Here is a 23,853-nt window from a genome sequence, read left to right on the forward strand (position 1 = left end):
CAGCTGCAGAGGCGGGAGAGGCAGTGGCGGCAGCAGGCGCACCAGGGCCGGGATGAGCGGGAGCAGTGTGGCACCTGGCCCGGGCTCAGGCTCTTCCCTAGCCGCCTGCCACTTTGCGCACTACTACATCCCTCAGGGGGTGTTGGACTGCCCCCGAGGGGTCCAGGATTGCGAGAGGGCACAGGCCAGGCTGACGGATTCATGCATCAGGCCTCTAGTCCTATATAATAAGGAGGTAATATGCAAATTGACCCTCATGCCCTCACAAGATGGCTGCCTACGACCATGCCGGCAGGGGGGTTAGTGAGGGACGACCAAAAGACTGAACGAACAGGCTGCATGGGGCGACCAGGCCAGCAGGGGTGTTAGTGAGGGACGAACAAATGACTGAATAAGCAGGCTGCATGGGGCGACCAGGCCACAGGAGGGGGGATAGTTGGGGGTGACCAGGCCAGCAGGGGGGGGCAGTTGGGGGTGACCAGGCCGGCGCGGGGGGCAATTAGGGGCAACCAGGCCGGCAGAGGGGGGCACTTGGGGTGACCAGGCCGGCGGGGGGTGGGCAGTAAGAGGTGACCAGGCCGGTGGGGAGGGCCAGTTGGGGGCAACCAGGCCAGCAGGGGGGCAGTTGGGGGCAATTAGGCTGGCAGGGGGGGCAGTTGGGGGTGACCAGGCCGGCGGGGGGGCAGTAAGGGATGACCAGGCCAGCAGGGGGTGGGCAGTTAGGAGCGACCATGCTGGCAGGGAGGGGGCAGTTGGGGGCGACCTGGCTGGCAATGGGGTGTAGTTAGGGGCAATCAGGCTGGCACACAGAGGCAGTGAGGGGTGATCAGGCCAGCAGGGGGAGGCAGTGAGGGGTGACCAGGCAGTCAGGCAGGTGAGCAATTAGGAGCCAGCGGTCCAGGATTGTGAGAGGGATGTCCGACTGCTAGTTTAGGCCCAATCTCCAGGATTGGGCCTAAACCTGCAGTCGGACATCCCCCAAGGGGTCCCAGATTGAAGAGGGTGCAGGCTGGGCTGAGGGCCCCCCCCTCCCATGCACGAATTTCGTGCACCAGGCCTCTAGTATTTAAATAAGATATGGGAAGGAAATCAGAGTGGGAAAGTTGCACATCTATTCTTTGATTCAAACAAAATTTCTGAATCAGCACTTTCTGTGAGCCAGAGAATTTTATAGGCATTTGGAATATATCAGTGAACAAGAACAAAGCCCCTGCCTATAGTCTTACAACCCAGAAGAATTGGGAATTATTCTAGTTCTTTAAGGAGATGGGGAAGGAAGGTGAGAGATTGGCCTTAAACATCAGTAAAGACAGGTCTGTCACTATGGAGAGTTGTGAAGAAAGCCTGGATGAAAATAGTTACAGATAATTTTATCCTAAAGCACCTTATCATTCTTTGCTTTCTTTTGCAATATTATATAGAAATATAATTTGGGATAAATAGGTTTTCTTGCATTTTAATGAATAACTTCAGTACTTCATTCTGAATTTGATGTCAAGTGGTAACTCCAAATGAGAATGTTATCCACCTGAAGCCTGTAATTTAATAGCACAGAACCACCCTTAGTATTCATAGGTTTACCAGAGGCAATATTTCCTATCTTTACCTAATATACTAATTAACCTACTCTTCTAGACAACTATTTTATATCTCTCTTCAGATCTTCAACAACCTTTCCTCATCCTTAGCAAATGGTCTTGCTTCCTCGATGTCGGAGAACATCTCTCCCTCATCACCATTGCTACTAACCTATCTACATCTGTACCTCTTAACTCCTGCCTTCCTTTTAATTGATGTAAATGGCCAAAATGTGCTTTTACCTAAAGGTAGCCCTTTTATCCTATCACTTGTTGTCTACTTATAAATATGACTCCAGCCGAGACCGGTTTGGCTCAGTGGATAGAGCGTCGGCCTGCGGACTCAAGGGTCCCAGGTTCGATTCCGGTCAAGGGCATGTACCTTGGTTGCGGGCACATCCCCAGTAGGGGGTGTGCAGGAGGCAACTGATCGATGTTTCTCTCTCATCGATGTTTCTAGCTCTCTATCCCTCTCTCTTCCTCTCTGTGAAAAATCAATAAAATATATTTAAAAAAATATGCCGAAACCGGTTTGGCTCAACGGATAGAGCGTCGGTCTGCGGACTGAAGGGTCCGAGGTTCGATTCCGGTCAAGGGCATATACATTGGCTGCGAGCACATCCCTGGTGGGGGGTGTGCAGGAGGCAGCTGGTCGATGATTCTGTCTCATCGATGTTTCTAGCTCTCTATCCCTCTCCCTTCCTCTCTGTAAAAAATCAATAAAATATATTTAAAAATATATATATATATATATATATTTAAAAAAAATAAATATGACTCCAGTAATTCTCTTATCTTTCCTAAATCAATTTTTTCTTTCTATAATCATTCCTGTTGTTCTTTAAACCTACAGACAAATACCTCCTTAAAAACAACAACACCCTCTTTTAATTGCTATCTACTTCCAGCTATCCTCTCATTTTTCTGTTTCTTTTTATAGCAAACTTCCTGAAAGGGGCATACCATTTCTCTTCAGGTCCTCTTCCCCCATTGAGTTTACTTCAGTCAGATATTTGCACTCATTCTACTAAAACAACCCTTCTCAAGGTCACAGGGAACTTCCTAAAGTTAAATACAATAGTCAATTCTGAGTCCTTATTTAACAGCAGCAATTGACAAAGTTGATTACTCTCTCTTGACAAAAGTTCTTCACTTTGCTTTGTGACTTCACGGGTATTTTCCTCTTATTGAACTGGCTACTGTTTCTCAACCTCCTTGCTCCTTTGTTCCTTCCCATCTCTGAGACCTTTAAAGTTTGGAGGACCCAAGGGAGCTTCCCTACTTGTTCTTATCCAGCCTCATAACTTTAAATAGCATCAGTGTACTAGTATATTCTCCCCTGAATTCCAGGCTTGTATATTCAGCTGTCTATTTGACATCTCCACTTGAGTACTTAATAAGCATCTCACATGTAACATGTCCAGAAAAAATAACTGATTCCCTCACCTTGCCAACCTGCTCCTCCCTGTCTTTTCCATTTCAGTATTAGCAATTCTATTATTCCTAGTTATTTAAGTCAACTACTTGAAATCATCCTAGATTCTTTTTTTAAGATTCTACATGCAGTCCATCAATAAGTTCTCCTAACTATAACTAAAAAATATGTCCAGAATCTGATCACTCATTTGTACCATTTACCAATCTGATCCAAAATACCATTTCTAATCTTGATTATTTCAACACTTTCCTAACTGGTATCCTGCTTCTGCCATTGTCCCCCTAGTGTCTGATCTTAGTCCACCAGCCAGAATTTAAAAAATAGAACACAGAATAAAAGCCAAAGTCCCTTTGTTGTTGTAGAAAGGCTTATAATGTCTGTTCTTCTCTCCACCATCCCTGCCCCTTCTCTTGCTATGTCTCTCACAACTTTCACCCATCTCTCATTCTATTCACATTAGCTTTCTTCAGACCAACCTTAGGGCATTTGTTATTAGATGTTTCCTCTGCCCAAACACTGTATTCCCAGCTACCTACATGGCTTACTCTCTTATTTCATATCTCTTCTCAAATGCATCTGAACAGAAAGGGCTTCAAAATAATGACCACATTTTATGTAGCAACCACATTCTTCCATCTTTTTTTTATTTTTATTCTTTGGCATACTGTATATTACTTCATTTTTATAAATTGTCTGTATCACCCTAATAATGTATGCTTTCTAAGACCAGCAACTGTATTTCTGCTGCATGCCTTAATTCCTTGAACAGTGTGTGGCACATGCTAGTGTTCAGATAAATATTTGTTGAACAAATGAAAGAATATATATATACTAGAGGCCCAGCACGCACAAAATCGTGTGTGGTTAGGGTTCCTAGGCCTAGCCTGGCCTCCGTTGCTGGCCTCTGCCGCCCTGCGACGCTACGTGAAGCTTCCCGCCCCAGGACGCTCCGTGATGCTCGCGGCCCCTTGACTGCTCTGTGAGGCTTCTCCCACTCTGCCACCGCTCCGCGAGACTCCCCCAACCCCCCATGCTCCGTGAAATTCCCCCCGCCACTGCTCCCACCCCGCCACTGCTCCGCGAGGCTCCCCCCACCCCTTGACTGCTCTGCGAAACTCGCTGCTGCCCAGTGACTGCTCAGCTAAGCTCACTGCCGTCCTGCAAAGCAGCCCGCTGCCACAGCCACCGCCACTCAACAGCCCCCAGTCCCGCCCGCCGCCACCCACCCCCCCTTTCATGGCGAGTGGCTCAGGGGCGGGGGTAGGGGGGACCGAGAGGTGCTCCATGCACTTCATGGTGACCGGTCGTCTGTTTGGTCGTGATGGCATCTGGCTCTTTATATATTAGGATTTTTTAGTTATTACAGTATGACTTTCTCCTTAGGCCTGAGACAGAAAATTCAAATTTGCATCACTTTCTTAGTAGAAAACAGGTGGAAGGCATTCATTTAGCAAACATTTATTGAGCCTGATATATACAGAGGGCACAATCATGACCAGAAGAGCTTATTGAAGAGAGGCTCTTTGGGAAAAAAGATCAGGCAAACTGAAGTGATCTGGTCCTAATCTGATTGTCAGTTCAAGACTTAAAAGTGTAATTCTCAAGGAGTTTTCCTAGAATAGGTTATAGTGGTTTGTAAATCTTTTCATAAGACTTTATAATCTCATTGAATTTCAGAGCTGGGAGGGACCTCAAAAGTACTTTAGTTTAACCCTCTTATTTTACAGAGGTGATTAAGTTGAGCTCCAAGAAGTGTAAGGAACTTGTCCAGTGTCCCTGTCAATTAGTTAGTGATAGAACAGGGATAAGGGGGAGCAGGCTGGAGGAGGTTAATGGGGAAAAAAGGAGGACTATGTAATACTTTCAATAATAAAGATTAAAGGGGCGAGGAAGGGAAGAACAGAGATAAGGGCTTAAGGTTTGGCCTCCTGATTTACAAGCCAATGACTTTTCCCCTGTGCCATGCTACCTTCCATTCCAAATCCACAACAAATTCCTTTTCAAAAGTAGACTACTTGCCATTGCTTTATTATCTTTTCTTAGTTAAGCACAATAGCAAATTATTGATTATTAAACATTAAAGAGTTCTTTACTGCCCTGGCCAAGGTGACTAGTTGGTTGGGGTGTCATCCGATACACCAAAAGGTTGTGGTTTCGATTCCTGGTCAGGGCACATACCTAGGTTTTGGGTTCAATCCCCGGTCGGGGGCACATATGGGAGGTGACTAATCAATGTGGGAAATAACTAATCAATGTATCTCTCTCATATCGATGTTTGTTTCTCCCTCCATCCCTTCCTCCCTTCTCCCTCCCCCTCCCTCCCATCCTCCCTCCTCCCCTTCCTTTCTCCCTCCCTTCCATTCCTTGTCTCCCTCCCTCCCTCCCTTCCTCCTTATCTAAAAAAGTCAATTAAAAAAAAAAAAAAGAAAGGTTTGGCTCAGTGGATAGAGCATTGGCGTTCGGACTCAAGGGTCCCAGGTTCGATTCGGGTCAAGGGCATGTACCTTGGTTGCGGGCACATCCCCAGTAGGGGGTGTGCAAGAGGCAGCTGACCGATGTTTCTCTCTCATCGATGTTTCTGGCTCTCTATCCCTCTCTCTTCCTCTCTGTAAAAAATCAATAAAATATATTTTAATAAATAAATAAATAAAATAAAAATAAATTAAAAAAAGGATGGCTCAGGTTCTCTAATAGTAGTTGGATGAAAGATGTGCTAAATCTCAGGTTCTAGAAGAGTTGATTTTGAGCTAAGTCACCCTTTGAGAGAAGACATACCAGCTCGCGTGATTTCGTGAACTATAAGAATGTTCATGGCAATCACTGTGCAATAGTGAAGAGTTTATTTGTATCTGTTTCTCTTATAAATGTATTGCAGAGAAACTCTTGCTACTCAGCTGGATCTAGCGGAAACAAAAGCTGAGTCTGAGCAGTTGGCTCGAGGGCTTTTAGAAGAACAGTACTTTGAATTGACCCAAGAAAGCAAGAAAGCTGCTTCAAGAAATAGACAAGAGATTACAGATAAAGATCACACTGTTAGTCGGGTAAGTGGTGATAGGAGTTTATATGACTAAAATTTTAAATAAAAATAGGTTACATCTTAAAGTTTAGGATGTGAGTGTGTGTGCATGCATGTTTACAGTGGTCAATCTGTACTCATGTATAAAATAGTTTATGTAACTCAAAACAATTATTAGGAATTGAAATGGTATTCATTGTATTGGGGATTTTTTTTTCTCCTTTTGGCTGTAGGTGTTAAAATATTTTATGTGAAGAAATGCTTAGTTTAAGTTAATTTATTGTATTATTTTCATACATTGGAACTGATTAACTTCTCCAAGCCTCAGATTCTTCATTTATAAAATAGAAATAATAATATTCTTCAGGATTCTTATGAAGATTAAATAATCTACATAGAGTGATGAACAAAAGTCTAAAAGTAATCCATCAAACATTTTAAATTGTCATCTTCATTATCATTCAGGTGAAGGAACTGAGACTCAGAAGGATCACAAAGCTAGAAAACTAAATGGAAATTTTCTAGTTTCAGTCTAGTTTTCTTTCTATTACACTTTTTTCCTTTTCTTCATGTGTATATGTATGTGTATTTGCAAGCATACACACACACTCTCTCTGGAATAATTTTTGGAAGCTAACAATGTTTTTAACTATTTTAATTTAATTATAATTACATATTTTAAACTGGAAACCAGGCATATTTATAGCTAAGCAGTGACAGATCTGTTTTCATTTAGGGAAAAATGAAAGTTTTTTTTAAGGTTATTGCTTTAAATATAAGACTAGCAAAGAGATTATAGCTTAAACTTTTGTGTGCTTTGTTTAGCTTGAGGAAATGAACAGCATGCTAACCAAAGATGTTGAATTATTAAGAAAAGAAAATGAAGAGCTCACTGATAAAATGAGGAAATCAGAGGAAGGTATGTAGGGTTGTTGTTGTTTTTTTAAGCATAACATTAAATCAGTTCAGAGTAAATCTTTAGCTGTTTACATTATGTTTTAGAAATGTTTGTTTTCATATGTTAATAACTTCTTTAGCCTTAAGAATTATTTTAGTAGAACTTAAATAGTCTCACTCTTAAAAAATAAATAAATAAGGTAAATCTGTGAGGTGATGGATATGTTAACTCAATGGGGAAGGGAGGAATTCTTTCACAGTGTATATACAGGGTGGGCAAAAGTAGTTTTACAGTTGTGAGTATGTGAGTTTATTCTTGTATTATTATTTATTAATTATTGTATTATTTATTTGTATTACATTGCTGATTTGGAGTGCAGAAATTAAAGTAATTAATGCCATACAATAACATTTTATATAAATTGTTGACAGATTATAAACAGAAGAAAGAGGAGGAGATCAGTAATCTTAAGGCTGCCTTTGAAAAGAATATCAGTACAGAACGAACTCTTAAAACACAGGTACATGTGCTCAGTCTTTTCCATGTTTGTATTTGAGTATAGAATATTCAGAAGTTAATATTTGCTTTTTATGCACTTTTTCTTAAAACTGAGGGTATAATCCCTGACTGGTTGCTCAGTGGTTAGAGCGTTAGCCCATGGACCAAGGAGTCTTGGGTTCAATTCCTGGTCAAGGGCACATACCTCAATTGCAGATTTCCACAGGGGTGCATGTGGAAGGCAGCCAATAGATATGTCTCTCTCACATCGATGTTTTTCTCTCTCTCTCCCTCCCCTTCCCCCTCCTCCCCTTCCACTCTCTCTGAAAATCATTGAAGAAAAAATATTCTTGGGTGAGGATTAAAAAAACAAAAAAAAAATGAGGGTATAAGAGTCAGGCTTTTCATTGGAACAAATAATGCAATAGTTTTTCTTCATTAAATAAAGAAGATTTATTCAGGAAATAGGATTTCAATTGAATTAAGAAAGCTCGTTTGTCTAGTCATTTGACTAGAAAGAATATTTTAGATTGTACAGAAGACTCTAATTTACAGTTGTAAAATTTAATGAAGGGAAAACATTGACTGAAGCCAAGAGAGAAGAATTGGGAATAAATAAGAAACTATAGGGGTGGATATACTACTTTGTACTTAATGCTGCAGCTCAATCAGATTTTTTAACACTAAAACTTGATATCCTGTCATTTTATAAAGGTATTCAATAGTTTAAATTCTTTTAAGATACTGTGTACCTCAGTTGATTTTTACAGTAAAATAAATATTTTCTACCACTATTGCACTCTCCCTCTTAATAATCCTTTATGTTGCAACTAATCTTCCAAAATGTACTTTTTATCTGTTGAAAATTTTTCAGTGGAGGTTTTTCTTACCTTTATACCAAACAGAGCATAAAGAAAAAGGTTGACATTTATTACAGAAAAATATAGGTCTGTGGAGCCCAAAACAGTGTAAGTTGGAAAAAAACTAGGAAGAATATTTACAGAAAATATAGATAAATATATAAAGAACATCTTCAAATAAAAAGTTTAATAGAAGAAAAAAAGGGACATTTGAGAGAAAAAGAAACAGTGAAGATCTTTGAAAAGCTCAACTACAATAATAAAGAAATAGAAATTAAAATGAGGTATCTTTTTGACAGTCAAATGGGCAGATTTAAATGAGATGATACTCAGCTTTGGCACCAATGAATGTAGGGAAAGTTTATTTATATGCTTTAAGAGTGAAAAAATAGAAATAACCAATCACTCATACTATTAATAAATCATGATACATCCATACAGTGGAATGCAAAGAAGCCACTGAAAATAAATGAAGTAGGTTTACATATATATGTAATCTACTTATATACAGAGAAACATCTAGAAGGATATATACCCAGCAGAATAAAAGAAAAGAGAAGGCTTTAGCAGAGATGGTCTTTGAGGGGATGATATTTATAACAAGGGCTTCCCACTTCCTTCATAATACTAGTATATCTCTGTATTTGATTTTTTTATAATATGTTAGATTTATGATTAGAAAAAAACAAATATTCATTTATAAGTTTAATGAAGTAAGCTTTTACTGCATTAAATTATTCGAGCCAAAACCGGTTTGGCTCAGTGGATAGAGCGTCGGCCTGTGGACTGGGGGGTCCCAGGTTCGATTCCAGTCAAGGGCATGTACCTTGGTTGCAGGCACATCCCCAGTAGGGGGTGTGCAGGAGGCAGCTGATCGATAAAAAAAAAAAAAAAAAAAAAAAATTATTCGAGAGCTCCTCATCCTAGATGGAACCTTATCTACATGGCAATGATAGTGGTTAGAACTTCTTTTTTCTCTTTTTCTTTTTAATTTAATAAATCTTTATTGTTCAGATTATTACAATTGTTCCTCTTTTTTCCCCCATAGTTCCCCTCCACCCAGTTCCCACCCCACCCTCTGCCCTTACCCCCCCCCCACTGTCCTCATCCATAGGTGTACGATTTTTGTTTAGTCTCTTCCCGCACCCCCCACACCCCTTTCCCCCCGAGAATTGTCAGTCCACTCCCTTTCTATGCCCCTGATTCTAATATTCACCAGTTTATTCTGTTCATCAGATTTTTTTATTCACTTGATTTTTAGATTCAGCCTGAGGTCCCCCGTCAAGCCCCACTGAGTGGGGGGTGCAGACTTAGGTCCCCTGCCCCAGCCCAGTGCAACGCATCCTCAGGTCCCTGCTGATTGCTCGTTAAGGCTCGTTACGGGAACTCGGCCTCCACTGTGGGCACAGCCATCTTGTGTTACGGAAATCCCCCCCCCCCCCACCTCCGCTGTGGGTGCCGCCATCTTTGTTGCGTTGTGACAGTCAATTTGCATATTCCCTCTTTATTAGATTAGATTACTTAAGGAACAGGTATTCCATGACATATGTTTTACAATTTCTGTAGCTAATTTCACATGCTTTTAACAGTTCTCCTTTTGAATATATCTTTTTCCATCTCGTAAAAGATGATATCCTCAAATATATATTTACACTAGAGGCCCAGTGCATGAAAATTGATGCACTGGAGTAGGGGTCCCTCAGCCCAGCCTGCTCCCTCTCACAGTCCAGGAGCCCTCAGGGGTGGGAGGCCACCCAACCATCAGGGGAAGGCAATGCCCCATCACACCTCTACTACTATCACTGCCGGCAGCACAAGCCTTGGCTGGCCTTGGTTACCCGAGCCTCGGGCGGCCCTGAGCGGCTGGGCAACCACCATCCGAGGCTTGCCTGCGTCTCGGGCAGCCCTGGGCGGCTGGGCAGCCACCATCCAAGGCTTGCCTGTGCCTCAGGCCGGCTCTTGCCACGCACCTGCCGCCCCGGTGGGGCTGAGGGGACTGGGTGCTGCCATCTTGTGGCTGTGGGCACCGCCATCTTTGCGAGGGTGTGAGGGTCAATTAGCATATTCCCTCTTCATTAGATAGGATTTCCTTTCAATTTCAAAAGAGTCTCAGTGTGGCCCACTCACTTTGCCCTGTCACCTACTTTCCTACTTGTCCAAAGGGAAAATAAACTCTTGGGCCTTTTTGCCATGTACTGCTTCCTCTAATTGTAATGCCATCTTTGCCTCTCCTCCTTCATACCATTTTTTTGCTTATCCACCTTCTCTTTGTCTCTTAAGAAACATGTATGGACACATATGCAGGTCCATGAGGAAGCCTCCCCTACTTCTCCAACTCTCAGTTAGGTACTACTGCTATAGCACCCTTACATGCCTCTTTCTTCTTACCACTCTACTGAAATGCTTACTTGTCTGGCTCCTCCACCAGACTAGAATGCCTTTGGGGCATATCTGTATTTACCATCTTTATATCTAGTACCTAGCAGAGTACCTACATACAGTATAATAAGTGCTGGATAATTGTTGAATGCTAAATGACTTTTTCAAGCTTATCTGGTTTTTACATTTGAGCAATGAGATAAGTCAGTAATTGTTGCTACTTGTGCTACCAGTTATCATGTCACAACTTTCATTAGGTTATTCTAATTTTTATGCACAAAGAAGTCCTCCTTTCTGATTTTAAAGAAAAAAATACATTTTTAGTGGAAATTTGAATTGGATGGCTACACTGAAATTCTTACTAATAACATCTTAATATTTCAATAGGCTGTTAACAAGTTGGCAGAAATAATGAATCGAAAAGACTTTAAAATTGATAGAAAGAAAGCTAATACACAGGATTTGAGGAAGAAAGAAAAGGAAAATCGAAAGCTACAACTGGAACTCAACCAAGAAAGAGAGAAATTCAACCAGATGGTAGTGAAACATCAGAAGGAACTGAATGACATGCAAGCGGTAAGGTTTGTGTGTGTATGCACATGGAGGGTTATTTTCTTAAATTGTTATTGCTGAATATGCATATTATTCTTGTTTATATTAGATTTTTCATATAAAAATGCATATTTTGGTTTATACTCTCCACAATTTGATTATTATTACCCTAATATGAACCATGATCTTAAAATAGAAAGATGCTGTATTGTCTATTAACCACTATAGCTTGAGTAATTTTTACTCATTAGCATCTGCTCTTTGGTTTTAGGCTGAAATTGAGATATGGCTGGTATTATCTATATATATAAAAAGCCAGTGACTGTCACAACCATAACAACCATATTGACTGGTCACTATGATGCCCACTGTGGCTAGCGAACCACCCGATCAGGGGGTGGGGCCGGCTGGCCAACCTCGTGGCCCCTCCCCCCTGCCTCCCTACCCCTCATGGGACTCTTCCCACCCCAATCAAGAGTGGGCCTGTGGCCAAATGCCCCTTCCTTTCCCCCAGGCCAGCCCTGTCCCCTATCAGCCTACCCCACCTCGATAGGCCTGCAGCCCCTCCCCCACAGCCAGCCCACCCCTGATTGCACTCCCCAACCCCAATAGGGGGCGGGGCCAGCCTGCCAACCTTCTGAAGCCCCTCCCCCGGCCTGATCCCACCCCAGATCAGCCCCCCTTCCTATCAGGAGCAGGGCCGGCCGGCCAACCACCCATGGCCCCTCCCCCAGGCCACTGGCTCCCTGATTGGCACCCCTTACCCCATTTGGGGGCATGTCCAGCCGGCCCACCCCCCCCACAACCCCTCTCTATGGCCGGCCCCACTCCCAATCGGCCCCCCATCCCCAATTGGGGGCGGAGCCCGCCGGCCAATCACCCACTGCCCCTTTCCCCAGCTGGCCCGGCTCTGATCGGGCTCTGATCAGGGCGGGCTGGCTAGCCAACCTCCCTCCATCTTCTCCTCCCGACAGGCCCAGCCCCGATCCGCCCGATTGGGGCAGGGCCGGCCGGACCCCACCCATTCACGAATTCGTGCACTCGGCCTCTCATAGTGACTATAATTGGAATAGAGGTTTTGGTTTATTGGAGCTATATTTTATATACTTGGTATATTTATTTTCTCTAATTAGTACTCACTTTTCTGAAATCAGAATGTCAAACTTAATTTTTTGATATGTTCTTGATTGTTAATAGCACAAAGTTGAGAACATGGTCTCTGGTCTTAAATTTAGAGCCAAGCATTGACTCTATCATTTAAAAATCTTACTGTACTGAGAAGCTTTCTGTACCCTTTAAACTATTTCATTTGGAACCTCCCAAAAGCATTTTCTATTAACAAGTGTTTCTTTTTTGTTTTTTGATGCTTTGTATTTAAAAAAAAATACTCATTTAAAGCAAGGAGAAAAGGAGCTTAACCAAACAATGTGTTCCTGAGGAAGAGAACTTCCTTTTGTATAGTCAGATCAAAATCTGTAATAGTAAACATTCATGAAGTTTTCAGTAAATTTTTCAGTTTTGCAACTTTCGATTACTTATTTATAGTTCCATCAATTTTTAATTTCTAATGTTGGAAATTTATTCTTGACTCTTTATATTATCTTGGTATTTTTCAAAAATAGCAATTGGTAGAAGAATGTACACATAAGAATGAGCTTCAGATGCAGTTGGCTAGCAAAGAGAGTGATATCGAGCAATTGCGTGCTAAACTTCTGGACCTTTCGGATTCTACGAGTGTTGCTAGTTTTCCTAGTGCTGATGAAACTGATGGAAACCTTCCAGGTAAGAATATTTCTATTACTTCATTCAAGTTTGCTTAAATGTCGTGGGAATTAATGTGTGTTTCTTTCATTTGGTATTCTGCCTCTTGTCATTTTGTCCATGGATCCTTAAGAGGGAGTTTGTTTCTGATAGCCAGTCTCTTGGTATTTGTATACTTAGTGCACTTTATGGAATAAAACCAGTCATAAGCAATGTTAGGCTATTATAATAGATCTGAGAGGCTCTATCTGAATAGAAACCTGAAGAACTTTATGAACCTATTTTGAGCAGCCTAACTTCAAGGTGAAAGTTAAAGCTGCTGCTGCAGCTCTTAATAATTTTTTTTGGTATTTTTGTGCTAAAACTAAAAACTATACTTAATCAGAACCACAGCAGCCCTATATAGAAGCATACCTAATGTAGTAGTGATAAACTTTAGTCAGACTTTAAGTTTCAAATTTAGAGAAATAGATAAAAAGGTTTGGAAGATGTGAACAGGAGGCAGGGAGTCAAGTAAAGGCAAAGTGCATAACTAGGACTTCAGACTTATTTCTGTCTTCTTTTCTCCAGTGGAGAATCATTTTAAAAATAAACACAGCTTCATTCTTGGGTTAACTGTAGAGCAAGCTGTTGTACATGTCTTTTTAAAAGAGATGATCAATATACATATTACAGGTTCAAATAACAAATGAAGTAAATAGGTTATATATTTATTATATATGTATATATGTGTATTAAAACTCGCATTACAAATTTTAAAGGCATTCACACACACATTTGGCATACTATACATTCTTAGTTCAAGGTTTGGAAGTTTTGTTTACATTGTCATAAACTTGAAAATATTTTAATTAGTGTATTTCCTGAATAATGCATGAATACAAAGATATTTATGAAGCAACATGTTCGATATTATAAGGATGTTATTTTAACTGATATTACTTGATATAAGAAATGTGATAAACTACTTAGAAAATTTTTATGTTATCATTCTTGGCCAATAAAGTGGGACTTAATGTGGGAAGCAGCTCTTATTTGTATACCATATAATCCCTGTCCTCATTCTTTTGTAGCTTTGCTAGCTCAAAATCAGATATTTGGAAGGATAGGGCAGGGAATGAATATTTCTTATTCCAGTGGTCAATAAATTTCTTCTCTTTTCTCATTTTTGGCTCTCTGAAACCTCCTGTCTATTGAGAAACTTGTAGGTGCGTATTTTTATCAGAGGATCATTTGGATTTAAAAGGAATCTCTAGCTTCGGTTGTTGTTTGAACATCTTTCTAAAGTTGGACTTATTGATTAGTAAGAGTTGACTTTTAGAGGTGTTTGGCTATATTCTTTCCATTGTTGAACTGAATTTAGTGTAGGTTAAATATCCTGACCAGTTTGGGTTGTGTGTTTTTTTTTCTTTATTCCCCTCATTTTCCTTTAACTTTGTTTATAATGTCTTATTATGTGTGCCTTGGTTTTCTTTGCATTAGATTAAACATTTCAGAGACTGATCTGTTTAGAAGATATGAATTGAAAGATGAGTTTGGGGGACTTGTAAAAAGAGGAAGGTGAGCCCTGGCTGATATGGCTCAGTTGGTTGGAGTGTCATCCTATATACTGAAAAGGTCGCAGGTTCGATTCCCAGTCAGGGCACATACCCAGGTTGTGGGTTCAATCCCTGGTCAGACAGGTGTGGGAGGCAACTCATCAATGTTTCCCTCTCTCTCTTCTTCCCTCCCTCCCTCCTTCTCACCTTTACCCTACTCCTCCCCCTTTCTCTCTCTCTCTCAAATCAATAAAAATCATGTCCTCAAATGAGGATTTAAAAAAGTAAATAAAAAGAGGAAGGTGATGAGTTTTATCTTCTATCCTGGCTTATTTAGGAAGGCTAAACTCAAAGGATCATCAGATGGTTTGATTGGTAGACTTGGGTTAGGAATCCATTTAGATTTCAGAATCCGGATCTAATAAATCCACTTTGGAGTCAGTCAACAAAGAGATTTTTAAAAGTTTCTACTGTCTCCACGCTGAGTATATTACTTAAAATAGCTGGGTATGTTTAGAAATTTTGTTTTTATTTCAAAGTCCAAACTGAGTGAGGGGAAAAATTAAAAATACTGGTGGCCTGTCCCATTGCTATAAAAGGAAACCAATTAAGGTACCTCTTTCTCTCTTACTGTGTTCTTAGTTTTCAAACTTATAAAATCTCTACAGTGTTGTACACTTGATTTTCATATCGGAGGTAGAAATTAATGGATAATCTTTATCAGTATTATTTTACCTTTCTCTGTTAGATATTTTGCTAGTAAATTGAAAATCTGTATTAAACCTACCATTTTCTAGATGCCTAAAAATGGTCCCTTGCAAATAAAGTTTAAGGTTTGCAGTCATATATAGAAACAATTGTTAAAGAATTTTTACTTTATTCTTAATATTAAAGAGTTATATACCATTCAGGTATCTGAAAGATTTTTCAAAGGTAATGACTAATGATTAATTTTACTTATTTTAGAAAATTAGTAAATGGACTTAAAATACAGACTAAAAAAAGAAAGGACTTTAAATGAAATAGTTTACTTAACAGTTAAAAGCCTTTTGAAATATGGATCATACTTTTAGTTTGATAAAATGTTCTTTTTTAAGTAGTTGGGTAGATGAACTGATATATGACTTTAATTGTTTCTTTTAGATTTCATCATTTAATATAAAAAGTCTTATTTAATTATCAAGTGTATCTAAATTTCAGCTTCTATAATTTTAGTGGACATCTTATCATTAACACATTAAATCTAAGTTCCCAACTTGGAAAAGCTCAGAAAAAAAATCATTACTTCTTCTCTGACTTATAACCCTTTGAAGTCCTTAAAAGCACTCCTTTTATTAATTTTGTGTCTTTATCCTACTTTTGTTTTTGTGACAGGTTGTAGCCCAGCATATTGTGTAAATACAAAGATTACCTTTAGGGTTAAGTTGGCCTATTGTCTAGATGACACAAAGACTAATGTAATAAATGTCTCTCTTTCCTTGTTTTGTAACTATTGACCTAAGAATATTAAAGTAGATGAAGCATTAGGAAAAACACTTGGTATCAGCACTCCATTAATATTCATTATAACTTATTGATTATCTGCACCATTCTCTTTCCATCCAGTTGATCTCAAGTTGTGCAATTTAAACCTTTAAATGGTAGATTTCTTTATGTGTTTCCAAGTATTTGAGCATATGAGAGTTTGTGATTTTGTCCAAATATAACCAGTGATTTGAAGCTAATCAGTGCATCTGAATTCTTAAGCATTGGTTGATTTCATTTTTTAATATCACTTCTGGCCGAAACCGGTTTGGCTCAGTGGATAGAGCGTCAGCCTGCGGACTGAAGGGTCCCGGGTTCGATTCCGGTCAAGGGCATGTACCTTGGTTGCGGGCACATCCCCAGTAGGGGGTGTGCAGGAGGCAGCTGATCGATGTTTCTCTCTCTCATCGATGTTTCTAACTTTCTATCCCTCTCTCTTCCTCTCTGTAAAAAATCAATAAAATATATTTTAAAAAATATCACTTCTGAATATAATTAAAATATGTTAGAATGGTTTTCTAGTTCTGTTTCTTAAGCAGTATGTGGTTTATCCAGGTAAACTTAGGTAGTCATCAGAGTTTAGCTTTGATGTTTAAATTGGCTATATTAAATATTGATTTACATATAGTTAGTCTCTCTATCTCTTGTTTGGGTAAAGGAGTCAATTGCTGATATTGCAGTAATGCACATCTAATTTTTTTTTTAAGTTAAAGTTGCTCTACAAATACAGAAAATGTCGTGCCAACTTGTTTTTGTACTTCTGTAGTTTGTTATTGATGATAACCCAGATTTAGAAGTCCTCAACATTTCTTTATCTGGAGAAGCTGATTTCTGTGTGTGTGATGTAAAAGATGGAATTGACTGCATTATACTTTCAAATTGCCACTTATATTACAAGTGGTCATGATTGTAAAGGTGGTCTTTATAATATTAAAAGCTGGTACATTAACTTGCATCTAAGAAGAAAGGAAATAGCCTGGCTGGTGTGGTTGAGCGTCAACCTATGAACCAGGAGGTCATGGGTGGAGGGATCCCTGGTTAGGGCACATGCCTAGATTGTAGGCTCAATCCCCAGTAAGTGGCAGACGATCAATGATTCTCTCTCATCATTGATGTTTCTCTCTCTTCCTCTCCCTTCCTCTCTGAAATCAATAACTTTTTTTTTTAAAGGACACAGAGGAGAAGCTAGTACGTATTTTTTGTTATAGCTGAGTATATATTGTGTATTTGTTCAACTGTTTCTCTGAATATAATTCACCAGAAGGAAAAACTAAAATTTTCTTCCATAACATTATTGTTTTAAATTGGCAAAAACTACATATCCTCTGTACCTTTTCTGAGCTCTAAATTTCTTCATTTAAATGACAACAAATATAAAACTGGGCTTATTTGATTCATAAAATGCCTTTGGTATATAAAATTTCTATAGGAATATTAAAAAGACAGATAAAGTTATAACATGTACTAATTCATTGAAAATATAATAAAGAAAACACTGGCAGGTTAATCCAAACTCAGAACAAGAAAGAATAAATATTTTTGGCATTTATCCTCATAGAAAAAAATAACTGAGGGGGGTGGTATTTTGGCATATACAATTTTGTATAAATGTCAAGATTTCAATGGCTTCATGTCTTTTATTTTCGGTGAGGAATTACTGGTATTAAATAGATTTAGGAATAAGAGGTCCAGTTTTGGGCACTTTGGAGGAAAATTGTCCTAGCAATAATTCTTTGCTATTCTAAGAGAATATTTGTAAATGATCACCAACCTTCTGCATGTCATTTAATATAAAATAGCCCTTTGGTTGTTAAATTATAATCATTATTTACAGAGAATGGCTTAATTGGCTAACTTTTAAAAAGCAGAATTGCAAAATAATCAACAAATAGTTATCAAGTACCTACTCTATATGTCAGATGCAGTGGGGTATATAAAAGTGTTCGGCTATGGTCTCTGCACTCTCAAAACTTACCAAGGAACTACCTAAGGAAACAAAATAATTATTGATGGACTAAATAACAGCAACTAAGAAAAAAGCTGGGAGAAGAGGGGGATCATTTTGAGCTGAAGTTTCTCACTATTTCCTCTACTTTAACAAGTGCAAGGGAATAACAAAAGCAAAGGACATTAAGTACATTGAAGAAGTTGGAACAAGAACATGACCCTGATTCAATTAACTTCAAAGCTTGTTAAAAGACATAATAGTATTGTGCTCTAGGAACATAAGCTCAGAAATTAGAATGCCGAGGCAAGCCTTAGAGCTTTGACATTTACTGATAAGAGTACCCTTAGGCAAGTCAGTTCCCCTTGCTAACCCTCAGTCTCTTTATTTGTAAATGGAAGATGATAATAGAACCTATCCTATCCTATATTCCTGTATTCATGGAATTACACACCTTTTTAGATGAGATATTACTTGTAAAGCACTTGGCAAAAATAAATGTTCAGTGAATGTTATCCATTGTTATTACCTTTAGTATAAACCTGAGCTCTTTTACAGCCTTTGTGTGGAAAGGGCAATATATGTGTGTGTGTGTGTGTGTGTGTGTGTGTGTGTGTGTGTGTGTGTGTGTGTGTATTCTGATTAGATCATGGTATAATCTGTCACATTATAGTATTGTATTTTAAATTTGGTTACTTTTCCATTCTTTTGTTGTTTCAAATATAAAATAGATATATAAGAACAATTAAGTGCACTTATCTCTAACCTGATATAAAATAACTATTTCTAATGGAATCATCTTTTTTTCGCAAATATTTCTAATAAACAATTATAATTAAACAGTAGTGATAATTACTATAAAATGCCTTGATAGAATTAGTCTAGAATTTCTGGTATGTACAAACTCTTTAAAATATTAAAGGTTGACCAACTGAATTCTGTGTTCTTTTGCTATTTATTAAATTCTAGTACCACAATTAGTTAAAAAGCTTTGCACTTTTTTAGTTTGATGAGAATTGTAATTGAACTTACCACTAGAATTAAGTACCCCACCAACTAAATTTGGACAGTATTATTGAAATTATTAGGGGTGTTTTACCAAAAAGTTTATCAGAATATTGTACTGAGAAAACAAATAAAATGCTTGTCTCTTATTCTTTATATCTAGTTGATTCTGCCTGCATTCCTTATTTATTTATCTTCTATTCTTATCTTCTGTGAGTAATAGGACACTTCTGTACTTTTGCTTGCTCTTTCTTGTGTAAATCATGGCTCTGATTTGTTCTACTTGCTGCATAATTTTTTTTTGCTAAGTATTTTTATATGAATGTTAAATTATATTTATATCATATCCCATTTAAGCTGCAGTCCATTCCAGTCTTGCCTGGCTCTTAAGGTTATTGTTGTTATTTCATACTTTTGTAATTGAGTACTAAATGTTAATTTTACGGGAAAAGTGGCTTGGAATTTTTTTCTGCAATCTTTGTATGGCCATTAAAGTTGATTTGTGTGATTGAAGCATGAAAGAGCAAATTATAGCACTTATTCATTTAGCTGTGTTCAAATGCCTGTTGCTGCATGCTGTCAGACAACTTGTTAATAGCTTTTCCTTTTGTTATAATTTAAGACTGAATATTATATATTCTTTTTCTCTTAGAGTCAAGAATTGAAGGTTGGCTTTCAATACCAAATAGAGGAAATATCAAACGATATGGCTGGAAGAAACAGGTACCATATGCCTCATTGTTTTCCAGTTGATATTTTGTTATATATTTACTTTTAAGTGTAGAACTTGTATTAACTGCCCTATTATTAGCATTGATTTTAGATTAATCTATATATACAAAAGCCTAAGCAACTGTTACAACTGGAGCGACCAGTCGCTATGACACACACTGACCACCAGGGGGCAGATGCGCAGTGCAGAAGCTTCCCCCTGGTGGTCAGCGCATTCCCACAGGGGGCGTGCCCGCTCAGCCAGAAGCCGGGCTTATAGCTGGCAAGCGCAGCTGTGGCAGTGGGAGCCTCTCCTGACTCTGCGGGCAGCGCTACCAGGCGGCAGCGGCAGGTGCAATGGGCTGGGATGAGTGTGAGCAGTGTGGCACTGACTTGGGTTCCTCCCTATCTGCCTGCGGCTTGGCACACTGCTACATCCCTCAGGGGATGTCCAACTGCAAGTTTAGGCCCAATACCCGCAGGTCTGGCATTAAACCGGCAGTCGGACTTCCCCTGAGGGGTCCTGGATTGCGAGAGGGCGCAGGCCAGGCTGAGGGGACCCCCCCTCCCGTGCACGAATCTGTGCACTGGGCCTCTAGTATAATTTACTAGTAATGGCAGATATGCCTATTACTTTCAACCAAGTTAATGTTGATCTTATACCTCTTCCCTCTTTTTTCTCATTTCAGTATGTTGTGGTAAGCAGCAAAAAAATTTTATTTTATAACGATGAACAAGATAAGGAGCAATCCAATCCATCTATGGTATTAGACATAGAGTAAGTTGCTTTTGATTGAATTTTAAGTCAATTGAGTGTTAACTTATGATAATTATTTTAATTTTATTTTTTAATAATTCTTTATTGTTGGAAGTATTACATATATAATAAATTATTTTTAGACTTACAATTTAGTTTATATTTTATTGAAACAATATTACACTCTTTTTCTTGTATTTAAATAATAACTTTACATTAAATCTTAAACAAAATGTGAAAGGGAAAATTTTGCATAACTGACTTACGTATTCTAAAGACAATATATATTTTTAAATGATCACTCAAGGATATATTTATTGATTTTAGAGAGAAAGGAAGGTGGGAGAAAGAGAAACATCAATGTGAGAAACATTGATTGATTGCTTCCCATACGCCTTGCCCAGGGATTGAACCCACAACCTTTTGGTGTACGGGAAGATGCTCCAGCCAATTAAACCACCCAGACAGGGCACATTTTTCTAAAGTAAGATTTAATGTAAAGTTTTTATTTGAATGTTTATTGGTTCTAAGTTCAGAAAGCATCTCAAAATGTATATGGTCATGTGGTCATTTTTTAAAAGGAAATATAAATGTATCTCTTATTTTCTAATAACAGATCAAAGAGGCCTGTAATATGCTTGGGTTTTTTTCCTTGTATTCATTCTAAAGTCATTTCCAAGCACTGCTTTATGTATTATAACGGGTGCTATAGATTATATAAAGAAGATCTGTGAAATATGCCGTTGGTATTTTAATGGGGATTGCATTGAATCTATAGATTGCTTTAGGTAGTATGGACATTTTAATGATGTTGATTCTACCAATTCATGAACATGGTGTATTCTTCCATTTGTTTATGTCTTCCTCTATCTCTGTTTTCAATGTCCTGTAGTTTTCTGAGTACAGGTCTTTTACCTCCTTAGTTAAGTTTATTCCTAGCTATCTTAATTTTTTTTGTTGCAATGGTAAATGGGATTTTTTTTTAGTTTCTCTTTCTGTAAGTTCAGTATTGGTGTATAAAAAAGTCATAGATTTCTGGGTGTTAATTTTGTATCCTGCTACATTGCCGAATTCATTTATTAGTTCTAGTAGTTTTCTGATGGAGTCTTTAGGGTTTTCTATGTACAATATCATGTCATCTGTGAGTAATGACAGTTTTACTTTTTCTTTTCCAGTTTGGATGCCTTTTATTTCTTTTTGTCTAATTGCTATGGTTAGCACTTCCAATACTATGTCTAACAGGAGTGATGAGAGTGGGCATCCCTGTCTTGTTCCTGTTCTTAGGTGAAATAGTTTTAGTTTTTGCCCCTTGAGTATAATGTTGGCTGTAGGTTTCTCATATAAAGCTTTTATTATGTTGAGGTATGATCCCTCTATTCCTACTTTGCTGAGGGTTTTTATCAAGAAAGGGTGTTAGATTTTGTCAAATGCTTTTTCTGCGTCAATTGATATGATTATGTGATTTTTGTCTCTCATTTTGTTTATGTGATGTATCACATTTATTGATTTGCGGATATTGTACTATCCTTGCATCCCCGGAATAAATCCCATTTGGTAAAGGTGTATAATCTTTCTAATGTAATGCTGGATCCAATTTGCTAGAATTTTGTTGAGGATTTTAGCATCTGTGTTCATCAGGGATATTGGCCTGTAATTCTCTTTCTTTGTAGTGTCTTTATCTGGTTTTGGAATTAGGGTAATGCTGGCTTCGTAGATTAAGATAGTTCTGTATTTAAGTTTAAAGACTAAAGGTAAAACATATGCAACAAAACGTAAATTTAAAGTGTAGTGGGTGTATTCAAGAAAAACATAAACTTATAATGAAGTATTGCCATTGGAATTAAACATTTGTGGAGCCATTTATACTTAGAATATAAAAGAACTGAGCAAATACCAGAGTACTGAAATTTCATTTCCTATTTTTTTTAAAAAGCATTAGTTATGAAAATTTAAATGACCACGTAAATGGAATAATACATAAACAATATAAGAGGCATCATCTTTCAACTAAGTTAAATACTTTTTAGATCAATGAGAGGTCATTTTTTTTTTATGAGAGGTCATTTTTGTTTTACCTTTTTATTGAGGTATGATTTTCGTATATTAAAATACGTGCATCTTAAATGTTCTGTTCAGTGACTTTTTAAAAAAATATATTTTATTGACTTTTTACAGAGAGGAAGAGAGAGGGATAGAGAGCTAGAAACATCGATGAGAGAGAAACATCGACCAGCTGCCTCTTGCATACCCCCCACCGGGGATGTGGCCGCAACCAATGTACATGCCCTTGACCGGAATAGAACCTGGGACCCTTCAGTCCGAAGACCGACTCTCTATCCACTGAGCCAAACCGGTTTCGGCTGTTCAGTGACTTTTATAACCACCCATGTAATCACCACTCAAGACAAGATAAAATAAAACATTTCCATCATCCTAGAAATCTCACCATTGCCCCTTCTCAGAAGGAAAAAAATCTGGCCCTAGCTGGTGTCACTCAATCGGTTGAGCATAGACCCATGCACCAAAAGGTCACCCGTTCGATTCCTGGTCAGGGCACATGCCGAGATTATGGATTCTATCCCTAATTGGTGGGGATGCAGGAGGCAGCAGATCAATGTTTCTCCCTCATATTGATGTATCTCTATATCTCTCTCTCTCTCCCTGTCTCTAAAATAAATAAAAACATGTTTTTAAAAATCTGAATTCTAGCCAGGCCAATGTGGCTCAGTGGTTGAGCATCGACCCATGAACCAAGAGGTTTCTGGTTGGATTTCCAGTCAGGGCACATGCCCAGTTTGTGGGCTCAATCTCCAGTAGGGGGTGTGCAGGAGGCAGCCAATCAATGATGTTTCTCTCTCATTGATGTTTCTATCCCTCTCCCTTCCTCTCTCTCTAAAAATTAATAAAAAACATTTAAAAATCTAAATTCTATCACTAAAATTAATTTTGCCTATTCTACAACAATATAAATGGAATTATACAGTGTATACTCTTTTCTGTCTGGCTTTTTTCGCTCAGCATAGTGTTTTACTATGTGTAGCAATTTCTGTGTGTGTGTGTGTTTTTTCTCATTTTTGTGGAGGTTTTTTTATTGCTGAATAGTATTCTGTTGAAAGAATATATCTCAATTTTTTCATCCATTGTTCTGACAGACATTTGAGTTGCTTCCAGTTTGGGACTATTAGAAATTAGACTGCTATGAACATTCCTTTTAGGAACTTTAGAAGTGGAATTCTGTGTCATAGAGTAGACCTGTGTTTAATCTTTAAAAAAATCTACCAAATTGTTTTAAAAAATGTTTACCCTATATTATACTTACCAGTAATATGGGTTTCAGTTGCTCCACATCCTCACCAACATTTGGTGTTGTCAGTCTTTGATTTTTTTCTGTTCT

The 23,853-nt window shown here is 38.4% G+C and overlaps 1 protein-coding gene across 2 annotated transcripts in view; it reads left to right on the forward strand.

Moving 5' to 3' along the window:
* Window positions 1-23,853, forward strand: part of ROCK1 (Rho associated coiled-coil containing protein kinase 1) — a 128,363-nt gene that overhangs the window by 98,510 nt on the left and 6,000 nt on the right. For both annotated transcript variants that reach the window (XM_079784531.1, XM_079784532.1), the window contains exons 23-29: window positions 5,891-6,056; window positions 6,857-6,950; window positions 7,361-7,449; window positions 11,054-11,242; window positions 12,841-13,000; window positions 19,644-19,714; window positions 20,392-20,480. In XM_079784531.1, coding sequence (XP_079640657.1) covers window positions 5,891-6,056; window positions 6,857-6,950; window positions 7,361-7,449; window positions 11,054-11,242; window positions 12,841-13,000; window positions 19,644-19,714; window positions 20,392-20,480 — 858 coding nt within the window. The remainder of the gene's footprint in view (window positions 1-5,890; window positions 6,057-6,856; window positions 6,951-7,360; window positions 7,450-11,053; window positions 11,243-12,840; window positions 13,001-19,643; window positions 19,715-20,391; window positions 20,481-23,853) is intronic.

The sequence above is a fragment of the Cnephaeus nilssonii genome (genome assembly GCF_951640355.1).
Source record: "Cnephaeus nilssonii genome assembly, chromosome: 11".
In the NCBI taxonomy this organism is placed as follows: Eukaryota; Metazoa; Chordata; class Mammalia; order Chiroptera; family Vespertilionidae; genus Cnephaeus; species Cnephaeus nilssonii.